This window comes from Saccostrea cucullata, unplaced genomic scaffold (genome assembly GCF_032062105.1).
Source record: "Saccostrea cucullata isolate Sc308-1 unplaced genomic scaffold, CSIRO_AGI_Scuc_v1 ctg4630, whole genome shotgun sequence".
NCBI classification, from domain to species: Eukaryota; Metazoa; Mollusca; class Bivalvia; order Ostreida; family Ostreidae; genus Saccostrea; species Saccostrea cuccullata.
Window position 1 is genome coordinate 16,050 of NW_026931180.1, and position 11,669 is coordinate 27,718.

At 34.0% G+C, this 11,669-nt stretch overlaps 1 protein-coding gene and 1 long non-coding RNA gene across 2 annotated transcripts; one reads left to right on the top strand and one right to left on the bottom strand.

The window, feature by feature from the left end:
• The first annotated feature begins 670 nt into the window (after positions 1-670).
• Positions 671-4,319, top strand: LOC134231686 (uncharacterized). The gene is made up of 2 exons (XM_062713663.1): positions 671-686; positions 3,574-4,319. Exons 1-2 carry the CDS (start codon positions 671-673, stop codon positions 4,317-4,319), a joined length of 762 nt encoding a protein of 253 aa, XP_062569647.1.
• Positions 4,320-10,467: 6,148 nt separating this feature from the next.
• Positions 10,468-11,173, bottom strand: LOC134231688 (uncharacterized). Its single transcript, XR_009984596.1, has 3 exons — positions 11,078-11,173; positions 10,771-10,877; positions 10,468-10,601 (listed from the first exon to the last, which is right to left on the bottom strand). It is a non-coding gene; the product is annotated as an uncharacterized LOC134231688 (long non-coding RNA).
• Positions 11,174-11,669: the final 496 nt, after the last annotated feature.

Below are 11,669 nucleotides of genomic sequence, written 5' to 3' on the forward strand. Positions count from 1 at the left end.
TACCCCCGGGGGTCATGATTTGAACAATTTAGAATCTACACTACCCCAGGATACTTCCACATAAGTTTCAGCTTTTCTGGCCCATTGGTTCTTTAAAAGAAGTTGAAAATGTGAAAAGTTTACAGACAGACGGACAGACACACGGACGGACGACGGACAAAATGTGATCAGAGAAGCTCACTTGAGCCTTCGGCTCAGGTGAGCTATAAACCCTGAAATCTATTATTTAGAAATTTGTATAAAGAGCGTACAAAATAAATTTCTCTCATGCCAAATTAAAGTAACAATACTATATTATTGGGTTGGCAACAAGTAAAGTTGCCATCTTTTATTGCTCAAATCATTGCGTTTTCAAATGACAAATCGCAGAAATTACTTTTGAAAATGACACATTTACGAGGGGTTATCAAAAAGTTCGTGGATTGAGTTTATTAAATTAGTATAAATTAGTACTATGTAGTCTGTCCTTTCAAAATTTATATGGAACATAAAACAACAAAAAATAAAGAAATGTTGAAAATTTTAGCTTTATTCCTTTATTATTTGCCAAATTATTATAATAAAAACGACATTATATGATTACCCGGCGCTGTCGCCGTTTAGTTTCATGACGTCCGACAACGTCATTGTTTTTCAATGTCCACATCTGCTATCTCATACACTTTTTTAAATGAGATTTCCTGGAGGTGAGTAAGGACAAAGTCTTAAACAATGCCATGAATTCAATGAATATAATATTCCAAATGGATTTATACATTGGGAGAGATCCTCGCTTGATTGTGCCAGCATATTTTGCTCTTAGGAGCAAACTCCCAATTTTGCTACAACACATGACCAATGTCATTTTTTGACGTGATTGATTTTTCACACCTTGAATACAAATTGACATTAACTGCATGTGCATCTCCTTTCTCTCTGAATCTATTTTGACATTAAAAGACAAGTACTCTGGATGCATATTATTTCTCTGTAGCCAGTTTAAACATTTCTTAGGTCTATTCCAGTTTTTTCAGGGGCAAAACTTTATAGAATGTTGGAAAAGGAAACCCCTCCCCCCTTTTGACGTCATTTTCAAGGCCTTATTTGGTTGGACACTCCATGTAAAATTTACGATAGAATTTCATAAAACTTCCAAAATGAAGTAAAAATTTCATATTTTATGGAACAATTGTGTCCCAACAAATATCTGAATTAACGGGATTTTTGGATGTCAAATGTTCATATCAAAAGAGTTTTTTCTCAGTTACACATAGGTCGCAAAAACGTCGCCTTCGATGTTGCGCCGCCTAGATAAACCATTGATTACAAAAGCATTACTTATTTATTAAAAAATAAATTGATGATTTATGGTTTATTCGTTAGAGAGAAAAGATGATGCTAACTAGATATTTTAAAATTCATTGATGTGCCTAAAGCGGTTTTAATTTTATGGCGCTAGTCCACGAACTTTTTGATAACCCCTCGTATCTGTGTTAGAAAAAAACAATATTACAACTTATACCTAAATAGTTTCTCTAAAGTTTTGCTCGATTTAGATTTAAAGTTATACATTTTAAATTTGAAGTTATGTGATTCAAGTATTATGTGTATAAATTATTTATTAACGTTCGCAATTTCAATAAAATAACAATTCTTTAAGGTCCAGAATGACCTGACGTCAGGGTTTTAGTTGACAGAAACGGCTTGTTATAAAATATATGAAGATTTCGAAGGTTCTAAACCCATTCATAATTTAAGTCTGAAGATAACAGGTGGGAACAAGCGCAATTTAGAGAAAATATATCCCTAATCTACCGTTAGCAATTTGTCATTATTGTGCAAGGAAAAAACGCGTTTACAGCTCAGTATGAAAATAATTACCTAACCATTTGTTTAATTAATTAAACATATGAAAATGTAAACACTTTAATGAAAAATCATCAGAGACAAACTGCCAAATTTTTTAATTTACGTTTTTCAATAAGACAAACATGTTTATATCAATCAAATTAATGCCCATCATGCGTGCTATCTTCAAATGATTAAAGTAATACTGTACATATATTAAAGTGACATATAGGTCCCATGGGCCGGGTGTGATGTTCATACGTTTATATTGTATCTATTTGTTGTCTATACACATGTCACTATAATAAAATATTTACTTACTTACTACTTACTTACATACTTACTATGGGGATAACGAACAGTATTCAAGATAAAAATCCATAAAACAATTCAAAATAGGAGCAGAGCCAACACGAACCTCCAAAACATCAGAGGTGCAATCAGGTGCCATGGAGGAGTGAGCATCCCCTGCTGACCGGTGACACCCGTCGTGTGCTCATTGTCATGATCGGGAAATAACTAAAAAAGTCCGTTGTTAATTCAGTGTATGAATTAAATAATAAACTAACAATTAGTATGAAAAACGTCAGTCAGCATTTGCCTCAATGATAAATTGTATTTGCTGACAAGGTCTTTGTATCGACCATAGAACTTACGAAATGATGACCTTAAACGAGACTGCTTAAATTCTTGTTTCATCAACTCGTTTGTTAATAATTTACCTCGTTTTATAAATTGTTCATACGTAGAGCATTTTCTTACGTATCGAATCAACTAAGAGATATAAACTCCATACGAGGGTGATGAAGATATATTGCTGCATAAGTAAGGGAAGTGTACGATTGAAAAGTTAACATCATAGATCTTGGTTGTTAGGTTACCATTGACGTCTCTCTCAAGTAAAATATCCAAGTTTGAAATAGATGTGTGATATCATTTATCTCAAGCTCAACGAAATATTTCGTATCGACATAATTATGTCGATACGATACATCCCGTTGAGCTTGAGATAAATAAGAATGGAAATTACCATTGTTAATTGACAGAACGTCGACGATATATCTTAATGTCGAGTTGAAGGCCACAACTAGTGTTTTCTTCTTTTCAAGAATAAAATTTTTGACAAATTCTACTTCATATGAATACAAAAATAGATTTGCTTATAAAGGGGGTTAATTGGTTCCCATGCATGGGAATTCCAATACATTTTTTGGAAGACCGGGTATCCAAAAACAACATAGATATTGTCAATCGGAAACTCGAAAAAGAGTACTTGTGTGTACAATCAGAATGTTTTTTTTTAACAAAATAATTTTGCAAATGACCAGTGACAAGGTAAGTAAATTTACGAGTACCATTTTTACTGAAAAAAGCAGCTGTCAATGATATCAAAAACTCTGGACTTTGATTTATCCTGGGGAATGATTGTGTATAAAGTTGAAAAGTTGTAAGTTTTTGAGCTGTTGATTTTGGTAAAATCTTTCAAATACTAGTACGGTAGTCCAAAAAGTTCTTTGAAAGTGTTAAGTATTTTAATCTCAATCAATATTCAACTTATAAAATGCTCACAAGGTATCGACCATATATAGAAAGTGTAAAATGTTGACTTTAACTTAGGATGTTTCATGATTTTTTATTTCAGAGTCGGACGTTTTAGACTTTGTCGCGTATTTCATTTTCAGTTCGACGGTAGATAACAAAGGAAGAATGATCTCGATTCCTCAAAATCTGAACATGAACACATAGGGGAGTTACAAACCTCCATGATAAATGAACTGATCGTAAAAGCAATTAACAGTCAAGCTTTCATAGGGGCTTTTGCTCCTCTCATTGCTTCGGCAATTACCCCCCATAGTCAGGTGATAGTTCAGAGTTGCATTCAACCAATCTTAAGCTCCATTCAAGAACAACAAAAAGACATAGAAGATCAAAACGAACAGATACAATCACTGAAAGAAATAAACTCTGATCTCAAACAAAGGGTCGATGACCTTGAATGCGGTCTGGATAATCTGGAGCAGTACGGACGCAGAACATCATTACGATTCCACAATGTACCGATACCAGCTCCAGGTTCAGAGGACGAGGAGGAGGTGGCCCCAGATACTGATGCTTCAGTGATCAAAATATGTGAAGGGATGGGAGTTACCATCAGCCCAGAAGACATCAACCGCTCGCATCCGATTGGACGTCCAAACAAAAATAACAAAATACAAATTATCTGTAAATTCCAAAGCTGGAAAATAAAAAAACCAAAGTGTACAGTGCCAAAAAAAAAAACCCTAAAAAACAACGCAGACAGAATTTTCTTCAGAAAAGACATAACTAAATATAGACAAACAATCGTGTCGAAAATCATCCAAGCAAAAAATACCAAAGTTGTACATAGCTTTTGGACATACGATGGCAGAATCTACATTAAGTTTGAACTGCAAGGGACCAGATTCGAGATGACATCTCTAGATCAACTTGATTATTTATTAAACCGTTAACTTTGTGACAAATATCTGTATTATCTTACAGGTAACCCCCCCCCCTGCACCTGTTGCAGTTGTTCACTGCTATAATACGTAAATGTAAATTTAATTATAAGGTAATAATCAGTTTAAACATCTCCTTAGTTACACAATGTCATTAGTGTTTCTCATAGTGATTAGTCTCTTTGTACATATTTCAGTTTTGACTGAATCACTTAGACTACCTTTACGGTATCTGTTCCATTTTTTGTCAGTTTGTTTTCCTTTTTTTTCAGTTTTGTTGTTTTCTGTTTATTTTTTTTTTTTTATCTTTTCATCATGTGTTCACAGTTTTGTTATCTACTGCAACCAAATCATGTGCTTGTATTCGAAACATTTTTTTATCGCGACTCACTGGCTTATTTTTACGAAGATCACAAATCTCTTTTTAACCCAAGATAGGTAATACTATCCAATAATATCGAGCCGCGATTGGTATCTATTATTGCAAGTGCAGATGTACAATGAAATCGGAGTTATTCCCCTTATTTAATGCCTCATACTTACCTACGCTTTTATTACTCTTTTGTCAAAAAAGATTTAAACAGTTGCAATCTTGCATTATTTTTCAACGAAATATTATACACATACACTTTTGGTCTCAGATTCTCGTCCTTCTACATCTTTTATCTGGTGATATAGAATTAAATCCAGGCCCTACTAATGACCCAATACAAACGCTCGATATTTTTCACCTAAACATAAGAAGTATTCGTCATAAAATAGAAAGTTTAGCGATATTTGTCACAGATTTTGACATCTTATGTTTTACTGAAACGCATTTAGACACAAATATATGTAACGCTGACATTATGTTAGACGGGTGTGACAAAATTTTTCGCAGAGACAGAAATTCACATGGAGGGGGTATTCTGATTTATATTTCTTCATTCATTCATGCAACTCGTCGATATGACCTTGAACCTACGTCAATTGAATGTGTCTGGTTAGAAATAAGTGAACCTACCTGTAAATTTTTCCTTTGTTGTATCTTCCGTCCGCCTATTTGACTTTTACGAGAAGCACTGACTTTTACAGTTGACTGTTTACTTGGACATTTAAACACTCACATCTACGGAGGTACAGAATTGATAATGGAAAAGAAAATCTTTCTGGTGGTCATGATAATGGTGTTAGGGGCACTTGTATGTGAAGGCCTGGATTTGAGGGTAGAATGGTTGTCGTTTTCATCAAGGTCAACTAATCTGTGCTTTGAAATAGCCCGTTATATTCGTGGAATTAAATGTTGAGCTAAATTATCATACCGCAAATGAGCTTCCGTACACTGTCCTAGTGTGAGAGGAATTCGTCAACCGTAAAATTCAGCGCTTCTCGTAAAAGTCTAATAGCAATGTCATTCTGGGATAAACTTTCATGGTCACTAGAAAAAGTATCCGATATATCCAGTAAATATCTCATTGTAGGAGACTTAAATGTTGATCTTTTAGACGAGTCTCGTTCAAATCCTTTACAAGATGTCATATTGAACTATCAATTGACAAACACAATCCACGAAGCAACACGAACTACAAAAAGGTCGAACACTCTTATTCACCCCTACTAATGTTATTGTGATTTAAATTCAAGACACGTGGTTTAGGTTTACCTATTCAAGGGTTATAGGGTAGAACCGGTTTTATAAATAAAATTGGCAGTAAACAGGAAATTGCTATAGTCTGTTTCTTCTGAAAACATGTCCTGTGAAAAATGTGTTTCCAGGCCTAGCTGAAAGACTTTCATGATTTTCAACAGAAATGGGTGGCGAAAGGGGTTATGGGGGGTAAATAACAATTAATACATCTTATCATAGTTTACTGCAAAAATTACAGCTCAATAGCGACCGATACGTTGGTAAAAAAAAATGTGTAATATCATCTACACTGACAAACCTTCGTTTGCCTTATATGGCTATTGACATTAATACGCGCAGAGGATCTTTACTTAGCACGAGTAACTGACCAATTGTTGATTGAATACGTTTACGTCAAATACATCTTTACATGTTACTTCGAACACGTGGTTTAGTACATTTCTAATTTTGGTCAGAATTTTTGTTATGGTCAACATGTACTGTACTACCGGTAAAACACAACACATTGTGTTGTAACATATTTTATTGAAATTTATAATGGTCAGTTTATACTGTGTTGATATAATATTTATTTGTGTACAACAAGATCGTTTAATTAATATTGTTTTACATTTTACAGCATAAGGTGACTTCATTTAAAAAAATATATGCATACTGATGGAATATAGACTTACAATCAGAAGTTTGAATTTTTCAGGAGATGTTTCATAAAGTCAAATTTTACATGAATCATTCTCGGAAGAGTTATTCTTTTGTCAAACTGATTACTTGATATATTCAGTTTGCAATTGTAATCAACTTTTTTGAATGATTTAACTTTCAACTGCTGCTGGACAGTAGAATGCTGGTCATCATGTCAGTAAGGTATGATTTTTTTCATGTACTAATATAATTTTTGCAGAGTCTCTTTACAAAAAAAACTCATGATTTTAGTTCTCCTCCTCCTGATGAAATACATGAGAAGAATGAGAGAATCCAAGAATTAGAAAGTTTGTTACAGAAGAGGAATGAGGAAATAAAGACTCTACAACAGAAGATTGAGGTTGAACGATTTTGAATTCAGCGGTTTTCAAATGACGATTCAATGATTCAATTTTACACAGGATTTACTACAATGGCTATGTTTTTAGCTTTTTTTTTGAATACATCAAACCTACGGCAACATGTATGAAAAGCTATTATTATAAATCTTGTGATAAACCTTACCAGCAGGTAAATGTAGGCAAACAAAGAAGCATGTTGTTAATTGACGAGTTGTTCATGTTCTTATGCAGGTTGAAGTGTGGTCTAATGGCACAAGATTTAGGAGTCAGATTCAATTGTCATGTTTCTACTGTTAGTCGAAAGATCATAACATGGGCAAACTTTCTTTATTTTATTTTAGGAAGCATAAATATTTGACCTAGTAAGGAACACATTTATGAAAAAATGCCCCAGTCCTTCAAGTCATAATTGACTGCACAGAGATTAAAACTGAGCGTCCATCATCCTTAGCAATTGGGTCGAAATGTTATTGTCTGACGTCACGGCGTCAGACAGTACTAGATTTAACCAGGGCTTATTTATGCAGTCGTTCCATGGAATTGTTTAGATAGTTCGATGGTGGAAATTTGGATACATGCATAATCTCCAAAGACACATGTATAGTTCGTCCTAGGAGGAAATGAGCTTTTATTTACTGAATGATCTTGTCTTTAGTATAATCCGTGCTTTCACCATTGAACATGTCCGCTTCAGTTCCTTATTATATAAATCTCACTGTTTTGTTGTGTATCAAAGATTAAGTCATTTTACATGTTTCGGTTAAATAATTGATTGCTTATTTTCAGTAAAATTATACCTTGACATTGAATTACTAGTAGCTAAACATCAGGCACGTGGTCAAATATTTTCCTTAGTTGCCCTGTTCCAAGTATTGTAAAAACTGATAATACAGTACCTATAGAAAAATGCAGTGAAAACAGAAAAAATGTCTTATTCAAGTTCGCTTTTAATTCTTTATTGTGTAAACAGATTTGTATGTTGCTGAAGTGTTATACTTCACTCCTATCCAACGATTATATTTTGGACCATAGTTCAGTTCAGTTTAGTTATGGAGTTCCCTCCTATGTATAAGGAGCACCCGAGAAGGTGGTTTCATAAAAGACTAAAGAAAAATTAAAAATAAAAAAAAAATTAAAAAAAAATAGAGTGATGAAAAAACAGTTAGTAAAATCTATTCTATATAGTGCTGTAAAAATAAAGTTAGAGGTAATAGACCAACTAAGGCCTGAGACCATATTACATTGTACATAAATTAGTTTGCATCTTCTTGTTTCTTTTCCCAGACGCTTCAGTTCAGAATATCATCAATCAATTACGTAACAGTGTTAAGTAGAGAATCACTGTACATCAAATGGGTTGAGAAGCAATGAAAGCTTTCAAGAACAGAAGGGGAATGGTCAGCATGTGTAACGCTCTGTCAAGATTGTTATCGCGAGGGTTAGGGTTAGGGTTATACGCGCCCATTAAGTGATTAAAGATCTTCCCATTGATTTCATCATTTTTAACCTTCATTTTATTCTGTTTGTTGAATAAAATCAGTTAGGTCATTTAACATATAAAACATTGCTTGAAAAATGCTGACCCTGGGTCTTGAAACATCTTAAGCCTAAGTCGATCAAAATCTTTATTACACCCCCCCCCCCTGCTTGAAATATGGGAGGGTACACTGTATATAGTAATCGGTATGTCCGTCCGTTCGTCTGTTACGCTTTGGGGTACCCATCTCTTATCCGAAACTCCTCTCATACCACTGAAGGAAGGTTAATGAAACTTTCACAGAATCTTTATTACATATTGCCATTGTGCACATCCTAATTTACTTTTTGATCTGACATATATTTTGGATTTTCCAGAGCAAAACATGGATACTGCCATTATATTCATATGGGAGGCGGGGGTATTATTAAGTGAGCTCATCGCTCACAGTACGTCTAGTTTTATAATAAAATGTTGTAAAAGTCAAGCAGACCAGAAGGGTTAAGGTTATTTTTAACATTGTTTCACAGAGATGTTGTTATGTGCAAATGAAGAAATCAATTCCATAATTAATAAATATTTTATCGGCGATTAAAAATATCACTTAAGTCTTAGTTTGTTTCATGATCCAGGAGCTTCAATTTAAAGTTCTTTGTACATTATTGTATATACAATATTGAAAACGCATGGTCTCTTGAAGATATAATATCGAACGAAAGAAATTATTTAACATAATTTATTATTTCATTGCGCTTTTTGAATTTAAGCAAACAACGTCAGACAAGCTTTTTAGGAAAGCTAATACTTGTTCAGCATATAAGAGTTCACACACATGGAAAGGGCTTGTAGGAATCGCTCCTCATGGAGCTCTCACTTTTGTTTCCTCATTATACACAGGGTGCATGTCAGACGTCGAAATAACAAAATTATCTGGCCTACTTGATCTTATGGAAGAAGGTGACTCAATTATGGCTGATAAAGGGTTTGTGCTGAACAAGGTATTAGAAGGTACAGGCATTTCTGTCAACACCCCTCCCTTTCTTCTTAGCCAAGGTCAGTTTTCAAAGCAGGAGGTAGAACAAACACAAATTATTGCAAAGCTAAGAATACACATTGAGAGACATATTCGTAGGGTCAAAGAATGCCATCTCTTTGATGGTGTCATCCCATTGAGTATGACTGGTACAATAAATCAGATTTGGACTGTTGCTAATATGCTGACTCTGTTCAGAGGTCTCCTTGTCAAAGATTGGTGTAAATGAAAAACTTTATTAATGTGAATACACGACATATATTTACTCAATTTTGAGTTCAGGGTGTAAGCTGCTATGATATTTATTATGTCAACTAGTAATTAAATTCTTATAATGACTGTTTTTATTGTTGATTAATAGGATTTCGGCTGAACACTGTATATTGGTTATTTTTCTCAAGATAATTTTTTACTTCTTTTGATAAGGGAGGGTTTTATATATACATAACATATCCTCTATTCAGCTTTTATTCAGTAAGCTATGTGGCCCTCTGTTTTTAATATAGCTGTACAGTAAAACATGCTTATAACAAAACTGCAGGGACTACTAAGTTTGCTTTGTTTCAAATTTGTAATATTTGTCAGTATGTTTCAAAACCACAGGGAAAAGAAATCAATTTGCTGTATGTGTGAATTTGTTAGTCATCATTTCATTAAAAGTGTATTTGCTATAAGTTTGTTTTACTGTGCATGATTAAAAAATATTTTAAAAATAAGTTTAAAGATTGTTTTTATTCAAGGAAGTAGTCAAAATAGAATGAATCAATCTTGTTTTTCATTTCCTGCCACTCTTCATTATCAAAGGTAATCACCTCCAAATGGCTCTCATCACAGTGCCACACAAAGAAATAACACCAGGTAAGACCTGTCACGGCAAGCTGCATCATAACTTGGTGGTAGTAGTTATGGTTTTCCTTCAGTCTCCATACATCTCCATCCTTCTTCAGATAAACACACTCTGTTAAGGGTTTTACGGGCACTTTATCTCTAGCAAACCATAAGGGGGGTTCATAGTTGGGTTGTATACCTTTCTGTCTGGGCTAGCAGCAAGCCAGGAAGCATAAGGACTGACAATGATTCCACAAGGGTATATGTTGACATTGTTGTTTTGCAACTGCAATTTAAGAGAAATTTAATAAGATTTTTAAAATATGATATAAAAAAAATACATGAATCTAAGATCAGTCATGCATAAATTGTGTTACATGTCCTGAATCTTGTGAACATGTATAATAGTGATTGTATTATGCTACATCTTTGATATATAGATTAACATCACTTACTTGTACAAAGGCTTCAGCAGCGACTGCCTCGAATGACAATCCGTGTCGCATACTCTCTGTGACGACTTTTCTTGTTGTCTTCAATCTTTTAATTAAAGGTCCAAAATCTATAAACAGAGTATATACAATAATTTCAGCATAAATTAAAATTTATATATGTGCAAAGAAAATTCATTTTCATATAAAATATGTTGGAAATACATGTTTATGTAAATTTAAATTGATGCAAATATATATCAAATATTGAAATGGTTTTGAATGAGGTATATGTCTGCATAAACCATGATAAGAATTTTTAACACATTACCTACTCTACGCTTCACAATATCACCAGAAACAGATGCTGTTATTCTCTCCTTGCGAATGGCAGGCCACTTGGGACTTTCTCCTTGCAACCTTGTCATTTCCTCAATTTGATGGCACTCCTCTTTTGTCACATATATAGCAGACAAACTACCACTTTTTTTTTCATCAAGAATCACATGCAGTTGTTGTTGCATAACATTTTCAACAGGAAGAAGTGGAAATTCACCAGCATCTAAAATATTTAATACATAATGGGATGACAGTTTTTGTTGCACAGCAAGTGGAGATCCTTTTGGAAATTTACCAAACTTTGTTTCTGTACATTTCAAGTCCACTTTGTCATCCAAATTCACAACAGTAAGTAACAAAGAAGTCTTGTCAACTGCCGAAACTCTGGAACAAAGGTCAGAGATTGGTGGGATATCAGAATTGATTGGATTGTACAAAGTTGATCGTAATCCACGGGGTTGTTCTTGAGGTGATTTGGAATCGTAACCATGTACAACCAGGTTGTCCGCAGTGCTTCCGGAGATCTTCTCTCCTCGTGGCAGATGCCAGGTCTGAGGCAGAGAAGTCTTCAAAACATCAGATGG